At 41.5% G+C, this 21359-nt stretch overlaps 1 protein-coding gene and 2 non-coding genes across 3 annotated transcripts; 1 reads left to right on the forward strand and 2 right to left on the reverse strand.

Moving 5' to 3' along the window:
• Positions 1 to 7517: 7517 nt before the first annotated feature.
• On the reverse strand, positions 7518 to 7599 carry TRNAS-GCU (transfer RNA serine (anticodon GCU)). Its single transcript has one exon. It is a non-coding gene; the product is annotated as a tRNA-Ser (tRNA).
• A 5815-nt stretch (positions 7600 to 13414) lies between these two features.
• On the reverse strand, positions 13415 to 13508 carry TRNAI-UAU (transfer RNA isoleucine (anticodon UAU)). Its single transcript has 2 exons — positions 13471 to 13508; positions 13415 to 13450 (listed from the first exon to the last, which is right to left on the reverse strand). It is a non-coding gene; the product is annotated as a tRNA-Ile (tRNA).
• A 1027-nt stretch (positions 13509 to 14535) lies between these two features.
• On the forward strand, positions 14536 to 21119 carry LOC147347477 (transmembrane protein 225B-like). The gene is made up of 6 exons (XM_086370592.1): positions 14536 to 14544; positions 17962 to 18058; positions 18380 to 18583; positions 18949 to 19092; positions 19366 to 19503; positions 19939 to 21119. The coding sequence occupies exons 1-6, from the start codon at positions 14536 to 14538 to the stop codon at positions 20073 to 20075; spliced, it is 729 nt and encodes a 242-aa protein (XP_086226718.1). The 3' UTR covers positions 20076 to 21119.
• The last annotated feature ends 240 nt before the right edge of the window (positions 21120 to 21359 follow it).

Consider the following 21359-nt stretch of genomic DNA (forward strand, 5'->3'; position numbering starts at 1 on the left):
AAGGCTGGTGTTTTGTGTATAATCAGAGAGTGCCTGAATTAATCCTCAAAAGGACATGAAATAACTCACATGGCAGTTACAGATTCTTTTATCTTTTAATTCTAAGATACTTTACAGTTTCTGTAGTTCGGTCAAGAGTACACCAACATTTTAAACTGAGGATATAGAATTTGAGTCCTAGTCTGCCTAGTAGGCACATAGATTACAACTCTGAATTTTTTTTCCACCACTGAAGTTTCCATGAATTCTTGGGACAGGCAGTGACTACAACAGGTTGAAACTACAAGGAAGTGGTTTACTTTCCACCCTCACTCTCACTCTGTATTTCTTGATTTTTATTTTGGTTATCCTTTGAGAAATGCACCCAATTTTCTCTTCTCCCCAGCCTACTGTGTTAGGTAACAGCTTCAAAATTGGGTGATAGAAAGTGAGAGGTAAAAAGGGAAAAATTCAAACCTCCCAGATGCATATTTTAAGGTTTTTTCAGAACTTAAATACTTTAAAATAATGGATTGAGTCATACTGTTAATGAACCTAACATCACAGTATTGTGTCCTTTATCTTAATTACAAGTCTTAGCCTCTAATTTATGCTGGACAGAATTTTTTCTGGGCAAAAAAAAAAAAAGTGACTAAATAATCTTCCTTTAGTTACTAGAGGAATCAATATAAAAAGTGGTTTTCCCAGTTTTCCAGTGTGCCAGCAGTTAGCTAGGTAGACATTCCTGCTGATCAACACCAAGAGGCTGAGACTAGGGTAGCCAAATGTTAGAAATATCTTAATATTTGATAATATGTTATTATTTAATCAAGAACAAACCTAAATAGGAGGAAAAAATGGAATCTGCCCAATAAAAGAAAAGGAAACAGATCATGAGAATGAAAACACTTTGAGTAGCTCTGATTTCTGGGGTGGAATGTTTTGGAAATCTGGAGCTCTGAAATTAGAGGACATATTTATGCTGCTTATACAGATGAAAAGCCATGTACCCACTGCTCCACCCCATGAGAACCTGGAAGAAGATGTCCTGCAGAGACATGATAGTAAGGAAAAGCCACTTAATTGTTTGCCTAGACAGTAGCATACAGCAATACTCAACATATGGTTTATTTCCAGATTTGTTCATACTATTGACTGTTGTGATGTAGTAGAGCAAGTTAGAGCTTATCAGGAAATTAAGGATCCAGAAGAGGAGGAGATAGGGAAGGACTTGCCATGCAGTCAGTGGTTTGAGCTTTCTCCATAAAGTAGTCCTAGAACTACTGGTGATGATTTGAACCACACGGAGGAGACAGATGGTACAGATGGAAAGACAACGTGCCACTCTCAACAGACACACCACAGCTTTACAACCACCACCACATGGAGAGTTACTGAAATAAAAAGCTGATATTATATCTGTGATTCCTTTGGTACAAAGTGTCATTGTGTTAGCAAAAGGCAGGTGAATAAGAATAAGGTCTACAGGTTTTTTTCTCTATTCCTGTGACAGACACATATACATGGCCACAAACAAAAAGAAGTTCCCTCCAGTGCCAGATACAGTAACAGGAAAATTATTCCCTGGATGAGATCACTCCAAATCATCTTCTAATGTCATGGACAGTCCCAGGAAAAACCTTTTGAAAAAAACAAATATATAAGGATGACATATTTCATGTCTGTGGCTTCTTTCTGGTTTACTAAAAAGGAAAAGAACAGCTGGGACACTGAAGGGTAAAAGTACATGGTTCTGTTTATACATCCTTTTCAATTCATGCCTTTTCTGTTTGTCACTTTATTTTTCTGCTCTCTCAGTTGATTTATAGAAGGTGGTGACTCCAGTATCTACATGTCCAGCACATTATTTCTCTCCCACATTACACAATCTACCTGATTCTATGACCATTACCTTCTGAATCTTTCACATGACCACATACACGTGATTTAAACTACCCAGTCTATGATGTTCTTTTATAGCTGCTGGAACAGATTAAGACACAAGCTTAGACTTTCCTTGCGTAATAAGGTCTCACTGAACTCATTGAACTGTGATGCCGTTGCTTCTTGTTTTTCACCCTCCACTTAAGTGTGAGGCCTGGATATGTAAACTACACGGGTAACTTACTCAGTTCAGTTCAGTTCAGTCGCTTAGTCATGTCAGACTCTTTGTGACCCCATGAACCGCAGCACACCAGGCCTCCCTGTCCATCACCAACTCCCGGAGTCCACCCAAACCCATGTCCATTGAGTCGGTGATGCCATCCAACCATCTCATCCTCTGTCATCCCCTTCTCCTCCTGCCCTCAATCTTTCCCAGTATCAGGGTCTTTTCCAATGAGTCAGCTCTTCGCATCAGGTAGCCAAAGGATTGGAGTTTCAGCCTTCAACATCAGTCCTTCCAATGAACACCCAGGACCAATCTCCCCTAGGATGGACTGGTTGGATCTCCTTGCAGTCCAAAGGACTCTCAAGAGTCTTCTCCAACACTACAGTTCAAAAGCATCAATTCTTTGGCACTCAGCTTTCTTTATAGTCCAACTCTCACATCCACACATGACCAGTGGAAAAACCATAATCTTGACTAGACGGACCTTTGTTGGCAAAGTAATATCTCTGCTTTTTAACATACTATCTAGGTTGGTCGTAACTTTCCTTCCAAGGAGTAAGTGTCTTTTAATTTCATGGCTGCAGTCACCATCTGCAGTGATTTTGGAGCCCAGAAAAATAAAGTCTGACACTGTTTCCACTGTTTCCCCATCTATTTGCCATGAAGTGATGGGACTGGATGCCATGATTTTAGTTTTCTGAATGTTGAGCTTTAAGCCGACTTTTTCACTCTTCTCTTTCACTTTTATCAAGAGGCTCTTTAGTTCTTTTTCACTTTCTGCCATAATGGTGGTTTCATCTGCACATCTGAGGTTATTGATATTTTACTCACTGCCTATTATCTAAATCACCAGGCTTTGTGCCTATAAAATAATATTAAATAAACAGTTTATAAGTAAATAATCAAATGAAGCATGGAATTATCATTGTGAAAGTGCATGTTAATGATGCAGAAGAAGTTAGGGGACAATTAGGAGGGACATTTGAGGAGATTCTTCTTCTCTATGAATTTAAAAAGCTGATGACCTGAGAACTCAAGTCAACCCATGTTGAATGATATCTTTATTAGAGACCTCAGTATCTCCTCAAATAAATGGGTGGATTTGAATTTCAAGGTTCCCATTAATGTTATCAGCTCCAATAAGACACATGTGTCATCTTTCAAGAGACACAATAAACTCTGAAAAATTTACATTTCCTCTTTCTCTGTTTCTGATTAAGTAGTTACTTGACAGGCACCCCACTCTGAGACACCCATAGCAGTTTTCGGAATGAGGATTTTTTCTTTGCTATTTACAAGATGGACTGGGCAGGTGATACTTTTATGTCTACTCTGGTTTCTGGGACAGATGAGAAGTTACATATGTTTCTTAAAAGAACAAACAAAAACCTTTGCAAGGCTTTTACAGCTAGCATTTAAGGATCAACTAAAGGCAATCTGGGAACATGGTTTACTCCTCCTGAAGTTTTTTGGCACAGCCTTGCTGTATGAGAACCAGAATAACCCCAAACTTCAGTGAGTTATCTGTCCAGGCAGCCTAGTGATCTTCACTAGTGAGATTATTTTTCAAGTCTGTAATCAAGGAACATGGGTTCAACATCAAGAAGAGAGTTGCCAATGCAGGAGATATAAGAGACCTGGGTTCAATTACTGGGTCGGAAAGATCCCCTGGCAACCCACTCCAGTATTCTTGCCTGAAGAGTGCCATGGCCAGAGGATCCTGGCTGGCTATGGTCCATAGGGTTGCACAGGGCTGGACACAATTGAAGCAACTGAGCACGTATGCACCCGTATATCTATATCTATATCTATATCTATATCTATATCTATATCTATATCTATATATGTCACTAGTAAGCATTTTTCTGGTTTGAGACTTTCAAAATGGTTTAAACTCAGAAACTGCCCTGAAGAATCTAGCGGGTCAACTCCCTCATGGACCAGAAAAAAGCAGATGTTTCTGGATGGCAGCTGGGAAATGATCAGCTGTTCTTTCCCTGAGTCTGGCACCTTCCTCTCCCATAAGTGACAAAAGAGCTCAGACTCTTCTCTCTGACAGCCTGTTCCTCACCAGCCTTACCCCAAATAGCCTCCCTTCCAAAGACAAAGGCAGTCCCATCCATAGTTGTTAGGTATACTCACCTTGGTAGCTTTGTGCAGCATCAGGTGGTGTTTTGGCAAAACAGCACCAGCCAGCCCCTGTTTAAGCTCCAGTATTCAGAGCCTAACTCTCACTGTTGTCAAGATATCAACATCCTAAGCTTTGACTTCAACAGGGGTAAAGGGCTCCTTGGAGAAGGAAATGGCAACCCACTCCAGTTCTCTTGACTGGAAAATTCCATGGATGGGGGAGCCTGGTAGGCTACAGTCCATGGGGTCGCAAAGAGTTGGACACGACTAAGCAACTAACACACACACACACACACACACACACACACACACACAAAGGGCTCCTTAGCCCTAGAGAACATCTGTCTCCTCTCCCTAATGCTTCATAAGTTGCTGAGCCCGGAAACATTCCAAAATCAATTATAGTAAATGGTTAATAATGAGTAGGAGGCACTGTGAAGATGAGCAGTTGCCACAGCACAGCTCCCCAAGAGATTCAGATTTCCTATTTTTATTATTGAAGAAGGAAATGGCAACCCACTCCAGTATTCTTGTGTAGAGAAGTCCATGAACAAAGGAGTCTGTCTGGCTATGGTCCATAGTGTCGCACAAAGTCAGATACAACTGAAGAGTCTTAGCACTCATGCAGACTCCTGCCACACCTTCCATTCACACCAAAGGTTGGGAACAATTTGGAAGAAACATCTGAGCACCTAAAGTGGCCATCTTAAAAATAATTTAAAACTACCATATTCATTGATAATGAAAAATCATTCAGTGTTGGAAGAAGGATACTGGATCCCTATAATAGACAGTGTCTGCTGCTGCTGCTGCTGCTGCTAAGTCGCTTCAGTCGTGTCTGACTCTGAGCGACCCCATGGACTGTAGCCCACCAGGCTCCTCCGTCCATGGGATTTTCCAGGCAAGAGTACTGGAGTGGGTTGCCATTTCCTTCTCCAATGCATGAAAGTGAAAAGTGAAAGTGAAGTCGCTCAGTCGTGTCTGACTCTTCGCGACCCCATGGACTGTAGCCCACCAGGCTCCTCCGTCCATGGGATTTTCCAGGCAAGAGTACTGGAGTGGGGTGCCGTTGCCTTCTCCGAGACAGTGTCTAGAAGATAGAAAAAGAGGTCACTGGTGATGGTTTAAAAGATCCATAGATTCCCTTTCCCGTTACTGCAGTTGCTTTTTCTCTTCTTCATAAATAGCCAAAGACTCTAAACGTTAAAGTTTTCAATCAAGCTTAATGAAGTTTGTGGATGGTAATCACTGGGAGTGCGGGGGTGGGGGAGGGACCGCAGGCTCTGAGCGGGGCTGGCGGGGGGCGGGGGGCGGGGGGTGGGGGCTGGGAGGGGATATGAAGAAGTTGCTACCAAGTTTCAGTTTCCTGATGATTTTTTAATTTCCCAAAGAGAGGAATTGGGAAAAGCAAACCAGGAGACCTATAGGCCAGGTCACGCAGTAGAGGGGATTATTTGAAGATCTGAGATGAGTTGAGTTTGCGGATATTTTAAAATATTATGTCTAATTTTCAATGTGTTTTAAAATTGCCTCAACAAAATGCTTTTACTTTTACTTTTTTTTCCCAAAAAGGAAGAGTTTAGAAAAAATATTTTTACTAAATAATGTTAAAGATAATAATTTGAAAAGAGAAGATAATGTAATAGGAATAAAACTATTTGAAATTTGAAGAGGGAAAAAACCTCCAATCTTTCTCCTAATTGGATAGACTTCAAACATTTATGCAGACGTACCCTGTACTTCTGGGGTGCCAAAATCACTGCAGATGGTGACTGCAGCCATGAAATTAAAAGATGCTTGCTTCTTGGAAGAGAAGCTATGACCAACCTAGACAGCATATTAAAAAGCAGAGACATTACCTTACCAACAAAGGTCTGTCTAGTCAAAACTATGGTTTTTCAGTAGTCATGTATGGATGTGAGAGTTGGACTATAAAGAAAGCTGAGTGCTGAAGAATTGATGTTTTTGAACTGTGGTGTTGGAGAAGACCTTTGAGAGTCCCCTGGACAGCAAGGAGATCAAACCAGTCAATCCTAAAGAAAATCAGTTCTGAATATTCATTGAAAGGACTGATGATGAAGTTGATGCTCTAATAATTTGGCCACCTGATGCGAAGAACTGACTCATTGGAAAAGACCCTGATGCTGGGCAAGATTGAAGGCAGGAGGAGAAGGAGACGACAGAGGATGAGATTGTTAGATGGCATCTCAACTCGATGAATATGAGTTTGAGCAAGCTCCGGGAGTTGGTGACGGACAAGGAAGCCTGGCATGCTGCAGTCCAAGCGGTTGGAAAGAGCCAGACAGGACTGAGCGACTGAACTGAACTGAACCCTATATTCTAATGTTGTATAAATATACTAAAATCATTGTGGAACTAGATTGTCCTTTGTAAGGAAGAACCTGGCTTACTCAAGTATGAATGGCAGCATTGGAAGAAAATAATAAACAACAAATTTGGAAACAAAATTGGTTACTGGTTAAAAAGATACATAGAGTTCAAAGTGTTAGTTACTCAACTGTGTCTGACTCTTTGAGACCCCACAGCCCACCGGGCTCCTCCATCCATGGGATTTCCAAGGCAAGAATACTGGAGTGGGTCGTCATTCCCTTCTCCAGGGGATCTTCTGGCCCCAGGAATCGAACCCGGATTCTTTACCGTCTGAGTCTATGGCAGTGGCACCCCACTCCAGTACTCTTGCCTGGAAAATCCCATGGATGGAGGAGCCTGGTCGGCTGCAGTCCATGGGGTCACTAAGAGTCGGACACGACTGAGCGACTTCACTTTCACTTTTCACTTTCATGCATTGGAGAAGGAAATGGCAATCCACTCCAGTGTTCTTGCCTGGAGAATCCCAGGGACGGGGAAGCCTGGTGGGCTGCCATCTATGGGGTCGCACAGAGTCAGACACGACTGAAGCGACTTAGCAGAAGCAGCAGCAGCAGCAGAGTTCAAAACCCTTAGCCAATTAATTCTCCTAATTATAAACTGATTGAAAACAAAAGCTCCTTCAAGGAGTCTTGCTAAATGTCAAGAGAACAATATGTTGGATTGGTTAAAGCTGAGGAATAATCTTCAAAACCTGTTCTAAGCAGTCAGCGCCTTAAATGTAGGAACTTTCACAGTTTTAGAGGGGAGGGAAATATGACAGAGTTAATAAAAAATGGAAAGGGAGGTAGCCTTTATCAGGCCAAACTCAGAATACTGAACACATACTTTAAGAGAGCATGACCCAACTGGAAATGCTAGGAAGCTTTCGAAAACACGTACCCGATTGCTCCTATCAAAAGTACACCCCCGACGAAGGTGGGATTCGAACCCACGCGTGCAAAGCACAATGGATTAGCAGTCCATCGCCTTAACCACTCGGCCACCTCGTCATCGTGTTCCTTGTTTCTTGGTGTGCTTTATTTCAGAGTTTATACTTGGGAACCGTCTACCCTAGACAGAATGATGTTTAGGAAGGAGATGGTTTGGAGACGTCTGGGAGACGTAGCTTCCACGCGAATGGACAAAGCACCAGATTGCAAAAGCTGCGACGGAGGGCCGGGGCGGGGGGAGGGTGGGAAACAGGCTTAGCTTTCACAGGAGTCTCATTAAAAGTGATGGGGACATGGTAGAACACAGTTGCCTGGGCTTTAGCTTCCTTTCTGGGGTTGTCTCGTCCCCGGCAGGAGGCGCCTCAGCGCCAAGTCCCGGCAGGGACTGAACCTGGGCTGAACCACAGTTTGCTGTCAGGGGAGCCTGGTCCCGGGTTCGAGCGCACTGCCGGAAGTCCACCGGGGCAAAGGTTCCCAGAGCCGGGTCCACTGGAGTCGACCTCAGCGGAGCTGGCGAATTTGGACTCCTAATTTGTGGTTAATAAAACAGTCTGGATAATTAGACGGTGGATCTGAGTAGGGCTCAATTTCTGTTCAGTGTTACTGACGCTTTTTCAAAAGTTTAGGGTGAAATTGCATAGAGAAGAATCATTAGCTTCGCGGTGCTCTTCTCCCCGGTCATCCCCGTAAGAGGAACCACGAATTCTGACCCTCCCCACTCTGCTACCTGAGTGTTTTCTAAGAAGAATTTGTCCAACTTTCACTAGGTTTTCCAGGGGTTCTGGTACTGACAACAGCAAGAAACTCAACACTGCTGCTGCTAAGTCACTTCAGTCGTGTCCGACTCTGTGCGACCCCATAGACGGCAGCCCACCACCAGGCTCCCCCGTCCCTGGGATTCTCCAGGCAAGAACACTGGAGTGGGTTGCCATTTCCTTCTCCAATGCATGAAAGTGAAAAGTGAAAGTGAAGTCGCTCAGTCGTATGTGACTCTTAGCAACCCCATGGACTGCAGCCTACCAGGCTCCTCCGTCCATGGGATTTTCCAGGCAAGAGTACTGGAGTGGGGTGCCGTTGCCTTCTCCACTAGCGAGAAATAATTCAAAGAAAGAAAGGCGGGGCGGGGGGTGGGGGAGATAGGTAGTGTTCAGCTCCATCCACTTCCTTGTTTCACAAGAATAAACACAACAGACAGGTGAACGAATAAGAATAGGAAGTAAGTCTGACTACTCAGATTGATCATAAGTGCCTGCGAAAAGAAGGTAATATTAAAGGCGAGTCTTGACCAGCAAGTTTTCCAGTGGGCGCGAAGAATGCGGTTATCACAGGCTGAGACGAAAGGGCCTGAGCAAAGGCAAGGAGGCGTGCAAAGTAATCATATGACTCATCCTGTTGTCAATTCTGACAGCAAAGGATAAAGGAGTTATATTCTTTTCACAAGGAAGGACAGTATAATTAACAACAACAACGTCAAAAATGCATAGTGCTTTCTCAGGAAGTAGTGGTGAATCATTGGGAAAATAATACACTAACTCACATATTTGAAATTATTAAAGAGGAATTTGAAACTCAAAACACTGAAAACATATACTTAAACAGATTTGTTAGATAGAGCAGAAGAGAGAATTAGGAAACTGGAAGTAAGATTTGGGGGAACTATGTAAAATACTATGTAAAATACATTGATACAAATAGTTGGAAATTAGGGAAGAGGGATAAGAAAAATTAAGGTTAGGAGAGAAGTTCTACCATATATCTAATTAAAGTCCCAGAAGAAATTATTAAGAGAATAGGAAAGAGTTAAGTGTCTCAAGTATGCCTGACACATGCTTTAACAATTATCAACATGTTGTCAAATTGGCTTTCCATATTATTGCAAAGTTAATCTCAGGCAGTGTATTATTTTGTATATCCTTTCATTTGTTCAATAAGAATACTTACTAGAATATTTACTAGTGTTCATTTCAAAACTTCTAGAGTACGATTTGTTGAATAAATCGTTTTCAATCAGCCAATTCTGCCACTGTTTTCAGGAACAACAGTGGGGAGAGGACAACAGTTTTTGTTTGTTTATAATGCTATTGCCTATGTTTCTATTTATTTTCTATTGTCATTAAAACTCTACAAAGTAGGAATGATTCTAGATTTAGCTGCTTAAAATGAGTTGGTTGGTGCTTAAAACAAGAAGCAAAATTATTCTCAGTGAATTTCTACAAAAGTGCAAGTCTTGAGTAGCATAAGCTTGCAAGTTCAAGACTACTACCTTCCTAATAGTCTGCTCTTCTCCAACATTCAAACATCAAGATTCAGTCTATAATCGCTCCTCATCGCTTTCACTTTCATCGCTTTCACTTCTTCCCTCTTTAGGTATCCAGTTCTAGGCTTCTCATGGTGATTTAGCTCTCAAATACCTCAAACTGAGTTATCTTACTCTCTGGCCATGCCCCCTGGATGTTAGAGGTGTTCTGCTTAAGTAACCAGCATGCCTGCTCTAGCCTAGACTGTCTACCTAGACATCAAGGACTGTAAACCCAGATCCTGAGCATACTATAAAGCCTGCTGAAAACTCTTTAACAACTATCAACCACCTACCCCCTGGTGACAGACCTCTACCCTCTCTCATCAGCCTCCTCTGCCCTTTTCCAGTCACACTTTGGCTGCATTCTCTATTTGGTAGCAATGTATTTGAGGAAAATCCAAGTATCTTCTTTGGGGAAAATATGTGAGAGTAGTTAATATTTTTTCACAAGCCACATGTGGAAAAGCCTGGACTGTGAGGCTGTGCTTGAGCATTGCTTTTCTTTATATCTGCAGAAGTTTCTAAACTGTTCTATTCAGTGATGGCCTGGCTCTCATTACAAAAGAGAACCACAGAGCAATCAGAGAGACCTGAATAATGAACCCAGTTGTCCTGCACAGAGCCTCTTCTTCCTCTGCAGAGAGGTCCAGGAAGTTTAAGTACCACAAAGCTAGACCTTTTCTAGAGTAACCTTCCAGGTCTAGCTGTTTTTCACTTTCCTTTGCTTGCTGGTTCAGGATGCCTGCCCAAGGCTGCTTATAAACTGTCTCAATTCCATTCCATACAATTTGGCCTTGGTGAGCATATAGTCACCAATGGATCCTGAAGGGTCTGCAAAAAATTTGGATATAAAGATGAAATTGACAACTGCTGTCATTGGCTGAAGACAGAATTGGCTCAAATGGCAGAACACTAGCTTTGCCAGAGAAAGGGGCAGTGGGATCAATGCCTGCCTTCTCCAGTTTTGGGTAAACCACTTATGAGGCAGATTAAAAGCCAGGAATAACTGGGTATCTTAAGGGAGGTAGTTAAAACATTCTTTTTTTTTTTTTTTCCCTGTTAGGTTGCTTACCATTCTACAGCACCCAAGACAGGGGCACAGTGCTGGAGAACAAATTCAGGGCAAGTGATGACATTTAATGAGGAAAACAAGAAGGCTGTGGGAAAAAATTCTTTGTGGAATTTATTTTCTTCTCTGTAATCATAAAAGCTTTTAAGGATTAGAACTGAAACCTAAGTGGAGTCTTGATAGAATCATATAAACTTTAAGCTGATATTTATTTTTCATTATTTTCTGACTACATTATGCTCTGACTACATTTTTCTTTTTATTCAAAAAAATGCATTTGAAAATATATATTAGTAGATTTACTTTGTTTTCTATGTGCTATGGTCTGAATATTTGTGCCCCTCTAAAATTCATATGTTGAAAATGCGATGATCAGGGCGATGGAATATTAGGAGGCAGGGGCTTTGGGAGATGATTAGCTAATGAAGGCAATGTCTTCATTTAAAAAAAAAAAAAAACAACCCAGAATACAACTGATTCATTTTGCTGGTTCACCTCTGGGAAGTTATTTTCAGTTCAATTCAGTTCAATTGCTCAGTTGTGTCCGACTCTTTGTGTCTCCATGGACTGCAGCACTCCAGGCTTCCCTATCCATCACCAACTCCCGGAGCTTTCTCAAACTCATGTCCAATAAGCCGGTGATGCCATCCAACCATCTCATCCTCTGTCATCCCCTTCTCCCACCTTCAGTCTTTCCCAGCATCAGGGTCTTTTCCAATGAGTCAGTTCTTCGAATCAGGTGGCCAAAGTTATTGGAGTTTCAGCTTTAGCAGCAGTCATTCCAATGAATATTCAGGACTGATTTCCTTTAGGATGGACTGGTTTGATCTCCTTGCTGTCCAAGGGGCTCTCAAGAGTCTTCTCCTGCACCACAGTTCAAAAGCATCAATTCTTCAGCACTCAGCTTTCTTTATAGTCCAACTCTCATATCCATACATGACTACTGGAAAAACCACAGCTTTGACTAGATGGGTCTTTGTTGGCAAAGTAATGTCTCTGCTTTTTAATATGCTGTCTAGATTGGTCATAACTTTTCTTCCAAGGAGCAAGCATCTTTTAATTTCATGGCTGCAGTCACCATCTGCACTAATTTTGGAGCCCAAGAAAATAAAGTCTGTCACTGTTTCCACTGTTTCCCCATCTATTTGCCATGAAGTGATGGGACCAGACGCCATGATCTTAGTTTTCTGAGTGTTGAGCTTTAAGTCAACTTTTTCACTCCCCTTTTTCACTTTCATCAAGAGGTTCTTTAGTTCTTCTTCACTTTTTGCCATAAGGGTGGTTTCATCTGCATATCTGAGGTTATTGATATTTCTCCCAGCAATCTTGATTTCAGCTTGTGTTTCTTCCAGTCCAGCATTTCTCATGATGTACTCTGCATATAAGTTAAATAAACAGGGTGACAATATACAGCCTTGATGGACTCCTTTCCCAATTTGGAACCAGTCTGTTGTTCCATGTCCAGTTCTAAATGTTGCTTCTTGACCTGCATACAGATTTCTCAGGAGGCAGGTGAGGTGGTCTGGTATTCCCATCTCTATAAGAATTTTCCACAGTTTATTGTGATCCACACAGTCAAAGGCTTTGGTGTAGTCGATAAAGCAGAAGTCGATGTTTTTCTGCTGACCCAACGGATGTTGACAATTTGATCTCTGGTTCCTCTGGCCTTTACTAAATCCAGCTTGAATATCTGAAAGTTCTTGATTCGCGTCCTGTTGAAGGTGGCTTGGAAATTTTTGAGCATCGCTTTGCTAACATGTGAGATGAGTGCAGCTGTGCGGTAATTTGAGCATTCTTTGGCATTGCCTTTCTTTGGGATTGGAATGAAAACTGACCTTTTCCAGTCCTGTGGCCACTGCTGAGTGTTCCAAATTTGCTGGCATATTGAGTGCAGCACTTTCACAGCATCATCTTGTAGGATTTGAAATAGCTCAACTGGAATTTCTTCACCTCTGCTAGCTTTATGCAATAGTGATGCTTCGTAATGCTCACTTGACTTCGCATTCCAGGAGGTCTGGCTCTAGGTTAGTGATCACAAAGTTAGCGATTTCTAAGTACCGGCCAGAGGATATCTGAAGAATGAGGGTTACAAGACCAAAGGTGGGGGCAGATGTTCTTTATTAGAAATCAGCTTACAAGACAAGGGGGCTTTCCTTGTGGCAATCCGCCTGCAATGCGGGAGACCTGGGTTCGATCCCTGGGTTGGGAAGACCCCCTGGAGAAGGGAAAGACTCCCCACTCGAGTCTCTGGCCTAGAGAATTCCATGGACTACAGTCCTTGGTGTCGCAGAGTCGGACACGACTGAGTGACTTTCACTTTACAAGACAAGGTGGGGGATAGAGAATTACAGAAGCTAGCCCACTGCAATACAACAGAGTCGTTGCTTGGTTCTAACAGTGCTAAGGGACAGGTAAGAATAAACTCTATAGGACAAACTCAAACACATCAAAGATGGTGTAGTAGGAAAAGAGAGCGGAAAGGCGTCTCAGAAATGTTGGCAAAACAATGCTCCAGGTGAGGATCGAACTCACAACCTCGGCATCACTCGCACACATACTGCTGTATAAGTACCGCGCGCTAACCGATTGCGCCACTGGAGCTGCTGCGTCCCGCTTCCGGTCACTCTTTACACGGCCTATGCACCCCAGTCCCTGCATCTCCGCCACCACCGTCTCTGAGTCCTGCAACTGCATCCTGAGCACAAAGGCAAAAGTTCAGCTGCAGACCCCACCCAGCCACCAATCCTGAAGGGCAGAGGGTGTTCTGCTAGCGGAAACGAGGGTGGATACTTTGAACACAACTGCGAAAAGTGAAGACACTCCGGAGGACATTCGGGGGGCTGACTGGGCTGGCGAGTCTTCTGCTGCTGCGTGGATCCCGGAGTCCTTCCTTTTGCCTCTCTCCGGGATGCTTTTCCTTGGGGGGTCAGAAGAAGTTTTCCTGTCTGAGCCTGGGGAGGGGGTGAAAGTGGGAGGACCCCGAAGCCGTTGCAGGCTATCTCAAAGTGTGTGAGCATTCAGAATTCCTGTGGGCTTCCAGGGCACGTTTACCTAGTTCTCTTTAGTTAGGTGGCAATCTTCTTTCACGAGTTGGAAGACAGTTTATCCACCAAGGTATACCTCTTGTTGAAAGTCTTTGACTTTTTAAAAATGCAATATTTGGATAACTGAAGAATACAGTATTTGACTCTAAAACGTGTTTGTACCATCAGCCAGCTGTGACCCAGCTGACTTTTAAATGTTATAATCCAAGTATATAGTTTCAAGCAATGATAACTCATTCTAGCCTGTGTGCTGCTAGATTTTAAATTTTGGCAAGAATACAAACCATTTGGTATGTAAATTTTTATACTGTCCTGCACTGGAGAAGGAAATGGCAACCCACTCCAGTGTTCTTGCCTGGAGAATCCCAGGGACAGGGGAGCCTGGTGGGCTGCCGTCTATGGGGTCTCACAGAGTCGGACGCGACTGAAGTGACTTAGCAAGATTCTTTAAAGCTGTCTCATCTTACTTTTTAAAGTTAGTTTTCTTAATAAGTTAATAGGGATCTCCATGGAGCAATACTTAATATCAAATTTTAGTATGATGTTTAAAGATGGAGCGAAGGATTCAATTTCCGATAGTAACTATGACGATGGTTTGAAGTAGAATTTATATAGGACTTCTTTTTTTTAAAGTACTTTTACATTTACTTTCTCAATCTAGTTATATAGCAATCCTACAGAGGTAGATTTTTTTATTGAAGTAATATATAAATGATATTCTCTAATCACTTACTGTGATTAAAAAAAGAATAAGTATAAATGAACAAAACAGTCAATCTCTTGTGGAGTTTATATGTAAGAAACCCAGAAAAGTCATACAATTTAAAAAATGTATTAGTGAACACACTTGAATATAATAGAGAGCAGACAGCATTTTCACTCATGTGAGCAGATTGTTTACTAAAGAAAAAGAAATTAGCTTCTAGCCCAATAGGTGACTGAGATGTCAAATTTCTATTTGTAAACTTATGGAAATTTTCAAACATAATGAAGTTGACATAATTAGGTAATGAACTCACATGTAATTGATTTTACAATCATCAACATTTTACTAATCTTGTTCCTTCTATGTTTTCACTACTATTTTTGTTGGGGGGTCAGGGGTAGGTGATTGAAGGTGGGAGTGGAAGTATTTTAAAGTAAAACCTATATCATCTCACCCTAACTTCTTGAGTCTGTACGTCTTAGAGATAAGAATTCTTTTTATTTTATTCCACTTTTCCTTTTTTTAATGTACATGCAATATCTTTATCACATTCAGCAAATTTGACAGTAATCTCTTACTAAAAGAAGTGACTTGACCAAAAAGTAAGTGGCAAAACTAAGATTTGAATCCAGGTTCTCTTCCCTTGGGGCTTCCCAGGTGACCAAGATGGTAAAGAATCTGCCTGTAATGTGGGAGACCTGGGTTTGATCCCATGTTACCCATTCCAGTATCCTTGCTGGGGAATTCCATGGATAGAAAAGCCTGGTAGACTATAGTCCATGGTGTCAGGAAGAGTTGAATATGACTAAGCGATTATACTTTTCTCTGGCTCTAGCTTCTGGTACTTGATTTCTTTTCCAAACCATTTTAAACAAAGAGTTGTCTTATTTAAGGGAGTGTGTGCCTTCAAGTGAATGTGGAATAATTAACAATTTTTTAAAATATTTAGACCGAGAGGTTGTCTATAAGGGAGAGAGTAAATGACAACTGTTTAGAGTAAACAATTTGCTTGCTAAATATATTTATAGTTTCCCTTTATTCCTTTTCTGACATTAACAGAAATCTGTTTACCCATCTACTTTGTTTTCTGGGGTCAGTTCAAAGCTCAGGATAAAATATGGCACTCTTCTCAATGGGGCCTTCTAACAACATTGAGACTTAAAGATATTGTCTTGCAATAACTAGTTTTCCTAGGTCTCAGGGCTGGATTTCCACATGCATATGATTGTCTAACACAAGCTGGAATCAAGATTGCCAGGAGAAATATCAATAACCTCAGATATGCAGATGACACCACCCTTATGTCAGAAAGTGAAGAGGAACTAAAGAGCCTCTTGATGAAAGTGAAAGTGGAGAGTGAAAAAGTTGGCTTAAAGCTCAACATTCAGAAAACGAAGATCATGGCATCCGGTCCCACCACTTCATGGGAAATAGATGGGGAAACAGTGGAAACAGTGTCAGACTTTATTTTTCTGGGCTCCAAAATCACTGCAGATGGTGACTGCAGCCATGAAATTAAAAGACACTTACTCCTTGGAAGGAAAGTTATGACCAACCTAGATAGCATATTCAAAAGCAGAGACATTACTTTGCCAACAAAGGTCCATCTAGTCAAGGCTATGGTTTTTCCTGTGGTCATGTATGGATGTGAGAGTTGGAGTGTGAAGAAAGCTGAGCGCCGAAGAACTGATGCTTTTGAACTGTGGTGTTGGAGAAGACTCTTGAGGGTCCCTTGGACTGCAAGGAGATCCAATGGATCTTCAGAATGGATACTTCAGTCCATTCTGAAGGAGATCAGCCCTGGGATTTCTTTGGAAGGAATGATGCTAAAGCTGAAACTCCAGTACTTTGGCCACCTCATGTGACAAGTTGACTCATTGGAAAAGACTCTGATGCTGGGAGGGACTGGGGGCAAGAGGAGAAGGGGACGACAGAGGATGAGATGGCTGGACGGCATCACTGACTCGATGGACGTGAGTCTGAGTGAACTCCAGGAGTTGGTGATGAACAGGGAGGCCTGGCGTGCTGCGATTCATGGGGTCACAAAGAGTCGGACACGACTGAGCGACTGACCTGATCTGATCTGATGATTGTCTAAAGCAATCTTCACTTTGTTTCCTCTGATTTCACAAATAATCCTTCTTTTTTCAACCAATAGCATTATCATGCTATCTTCTTTTAATAGTTCTACTGATTGACACATAAACCTATAATTCTAAGCTGGAAATATATTACTGTTGCACACTCTAACATCTTAGTTTATTCTAGAAATATATAGTGCACATACAACAAAAATTCAACTGAGAGAAACTGACAGATATACCAACCCCCTGTCCTAAAGATGATCCTTTTGTTCCTAGATTAGTCATTCATTCAACAAATATTTACTTAACACCTGCTTTGTGCCAGAATCCATAAGTGAATAGAATAGACAAAATCTCTGCCTTCCCAGAGCTTACATTTAAGAAAATTTTAAACAAAGGTTCTTAGCAGCCCTCTGTTTTGTCTCACTTTAATGTATCCATTTATTTGTTAATTCGTTTATCAAAAACACACAGAGTGTCCATCATTGCCAAGTGGTATGTTAGACAACAAGGTTGAGATTAGAAAGTATTTCATGTCTTAATATCATTCGGGTGAAGGAATTGAAGAGTGTAGTGTGAACCACTGTACCCTTAACACAAAACTGGTTTCCACTTACATCTTTCAATTATTTCCCTGATTATCCTGTTTTCTCTCTATCAGGCATTCTTTAATCTTGTGCAGAGATATAGTATTCCTGCCAACTCCATATTAGAAGTCAGAACTAAGGGCACAAGCCATAACTTCTGAGGCATGCATGTACCAAAGAAAACAAAGACATTGCTGGGTGGAGGGGGTGGGAGATGACATATTTTTTTTAAAAACAGGGCAGCAGGATAGGATCTCACATTTCTGTTGGGATGTAGACTTCACATACTTATGATGTCACTAAACATTTCTGCCAATGAGGAGACAGGAAGGGACCACAAGGTTCTACTCTTGAAGAGACGGCTAGGATGGGCCTCAGTGTTAAAAAGTACTATAGAAAACAAAATGTAATCAAATGATGAAAACTGAAACAGAAATTTTAAAAGAAGAAATAAGAGAAAAGGTAACCTCAGATCTTTAACAGTAAGAGAAGAGGGGAAAGGGGCTGTGATTTGAGGGGAGTGATGATGGAGGGCAATGTTGAGACTGCAGAGCATAGGAAAATTTTTATTTCTCTTGACATTACTAGGGAATGTATTTGGTGCGCACATTTTTTTTTCCTTTCTGTTAACAGATCACTGAGATCCTGCTACATGTAAAGCACTATGCTAAATGTAATGGAAAATTAAGAATTCAGGGCTATTGTTCTTCAGGGACTTCTAGTGTAGATGGTGAGACACAATACCCAGACACCCAGGAAAAGCATAGTAACAAAATAGAGTTGTGGATGGTTGTGTCCAAGTGGTTTAGACATGATAAATAGAAAAAAGGAGAAAGATCTCAGTTCTTGCTGCTGAGGGACATAGGGTCAGTCTGTGACCTGGGGAAGATTTGGTTAAGAGATGAGAAAGGGAGTTCTGCAAGCCTGATTATGAAAGGCAAGGAGGTTGGGCTTATATGGGCTTGTATGGGTGTTTCAGAATGGAGAGAAATCCCAAAGTAACTGAAGGCATCTGACTCATTTGCCTCCCCCTGCCCTTTTTTTCAGTCAGCACCCTTTTGTGTGAAATGTGGGATAGTTAAACCATACCGAGTTCTTATCCTCATCTGCAGTTTCACTGGTTCTGCCTTTCTGTGGTGGGCCTTCAACCTCTCAACCTGGGTGAAGATAGAAAACTCAAACCAATCCCTATTCAGTGCTCTCTTTGCAATATGCAGTGGTGAAATCAAATGTTGGGTTCTACCATCAAAATCAAGTAAGTTCTGGCCTTGAAAGGGAGGGCCCTGCTTCAACCCTGTCCCTTCCCAGAAGTTTCAACCTCCTTTTTCTGCCCCAGCATACCCGAAGGAAGCAATTATAAGCCCACCAGTAACAGTGGCTCATTTCAGAATGAGCCAGGGGACCAGGCCTCTCAAGGGATACCAGCCCAGCTAGAATCACTATTTTAGATCTTTTGGCAGCTTACTTCTCCCTCCATCCCTAAGCTTCCCACCAATTGCCATTGATTCCTACCTTAAAGTCTCTGCACTGCTTCTTCAGTATTCTGGGGATTCAGACCCAGAAGGAAGGGGGCCCTAGAGGGAGCTCCTGGCCTTTCTCCCCTCTCCCTCCCTAATTCAGACTACTACATATTTGGTCAAATTTTCATGATCAGCGCCCTTCTTCTCTCCTTCTTCCTGAGCTTTATACTCCTGGCCTTCCCGCATTCCCTTCCTGATACCCGGAAACAGTACTTCATCTTCACAATCACCTTCTTCATCATAGGTAAGGATGAAACGCAGAGGATTCCTTCAGTCATTCTGGTTCTGGGCTGGGGTGGTAGTCCATTGGGCATAACCTCTTAGAAACTGTTGAGAGATTGTTAAGGGCAAAGGTAATACAATGACAACAAATGGAATGACAACAAAAGGAAAGAAATATAGAGTATGGGGAGTTAAAACAACAACTTAAGTCTTGGAAATTAGTCCTAAGGCCATAGATTAAACTAGCCAGACGGGTTGTTGTTCACTCCCCCTTCCTTTTTTTTCTGCATAACAGGTATCTGTGTGTTCCTTGCACTACTACTGCATTATCTGTATATTTTGAAAACAACTAACATGTATAAGGACGTGAAAATCACCTTTCTCTACCCTTCTTTCCTCCTTATATTCAGCACCATACTGTTTTTCTTATGTGGTGAGTATTCTTAGGGCTTAGGGATTTTGTGGGGATAGGTACTAAATTCAGAACAATTATATTTATGGTGTCTCAAGTCTCAAGTATTTCACTTGAGTACTGCTAATTTTCAGACATGGATCTGGTGCAATGATATCCCATTTGCTCATTGCAGCTCCTCCTACTCCACAGTGTTAGAATGTTGCCTTTATAGAAGACATAGAATCCATTTCTCCTGTACATACTGTAAGAACCATGTCTTGGAGATTGAGAGAGAAATTATAAGAAAGATTGTAGTAGAGTAAAGGGTGGGTGGGGTGAAGATTGGTATTGACAGATTGGTACTTTAGGTCCTAGACCATACTGTCATTTGTTAATCCTGTTTAAAAACTAAATTTCATAGTAAATATCAAGTTATAGTCATTTTCATCTTCAACATGATCACTCTTCCCTCAGGAATTCTCTGCTTGTTCAGCACCCATCATTGTTGGCTTCAGTGTGTCCTAGTGCAACCAATCCAAGTGAAACCCATGCAAATATCAGTGGACAGTGGGAACTCAGTCACAGAAAGGATACCGGGTAGAGATGGCTAGCCTAACGTCAGTGATGGTGAGAAGGCTAATTTCTGAAGAAAAATCATGTCTACCCTGTAATTCAAGACTTCACAGCTATGCACACACTCTTGTTTAATTACTAAGGCTAGAAAGAATTGACTTGTTACAAATCATTATTCAGATATGGATTAAGATTCCAGGAACTCAGATCTTTCACTAGAGAGAAGACACAGTTGGGATGTAGGGATGGCTGAGTGTGTTTGGCTCTGGGGACTTGAAGCAAAAAAACTTTGCCTCACCTTGAAGATTCCTTAGGCACCCACTTCCCAACCCTCTCACTGGTATTCCTGGTCTCCTGGAAACAGATTTTTTTTTAAACAGTAACAAAACTCTTTCTCCTGTGAAGCCTTAGTTTTGATAAAAAAAAAAAAAAATTATCCCTGAGGAATTTTATGAGTGGACTCTTGTAACTATTGTATTATTCAGGCCTTTTGTATTTTTCAGACCTGTATGTTGTTGCATGTAACAAAACCTTATCCAAACTACCTCAACAACAACATGAAATTAATATATTGGAAAAGATGCAGAGGTGGCTCATAGACTCACAGAAAGTTCTGATATAATTAGATTTACATGAGAGATGTTGGGACTGGAATTGGAACTCGTTTCCTCCAAGATACTTTTTCCCCCACTATTTACTAAAGATTAATGGAATTTCCTGATCCATAAATACTAAAGTCCACAGATCCACTATCCTAAATTCCATTTGTTTGTCACTTTCAATGAATCATCAAAGCCTGTCACTTCCACCTCAACCAAACCTCCGTTCCCCTCTCTGAGCCCTCCTCATACCTGGTTATCTGGACCAGGCCTTAGTTATTCCTGCCCAGACCATGGTGTCTCTACACGTGGCCTCTCCCTGCACTTCGGTCTATCTCTACAAATACTGCCTAATTTGATCTTCCTCAAACACAGAGCTGAGAATGTTCTCCTTGAAGACCTATTTCGCCTTCTTCTGTCTTCAGGATAAATTTCTTATTTTGATTATCTTGATAAATAAAGGTATTTACAAACTGGCACCAACCTACCTTTTGAAACGTTTTAATTTTTTTATTGTGATGCATCTCATACATGTCACATAAGCAAAAAATATCAAAATATGTACAGTTGGAAGAATAAGAAATGAACCACCATATCTAGAAAAAAATAATATTGCCGCTATATTAGAAGCCTTTAGTGTGCTCCACTTTTCCTGCTCCTCCAGTTCCTCTTCCCTATGCCAATTAAAACTGTAGTTCTACCTCAAGAAACTGCTTTCCTCAA

The sequence above is a fragment of the Bos grunniens genome, chromosome 23 (assembly GCF_055505025.1).
Source record: "Bos grunniens cultivar Pamir isolate PY7600 chromosome 23, Bosgru_T2T1.0, whole genome shotgun sequence".
In the NCBI taxonomy this organism is placed as follows: domain Eukaryota; kingdom Metazoa; phylum Chordata; class Mammalia; order Artiodactyla; family Bovidae; genus Bos; species Bos grunniens.

Coding starts and splice junctions, on each gene's coding strand:
- LOC147347477 (XM_086370592.1), top strand. Junction 18,059..18,379: donor AGGGACTTCTAGTGTAGATG/GTGAGACACAAT, acceptor TTTTTCAGTCAG/CACCCTTTTGTGTGAAATGT. Junction 18,584..18,948: donor GGTTCTACCATCAAAATCAA/GTAAGTTCTGGC, acceptor TCCCTAATTCAG/ACTACTACATATTTGGTCAA.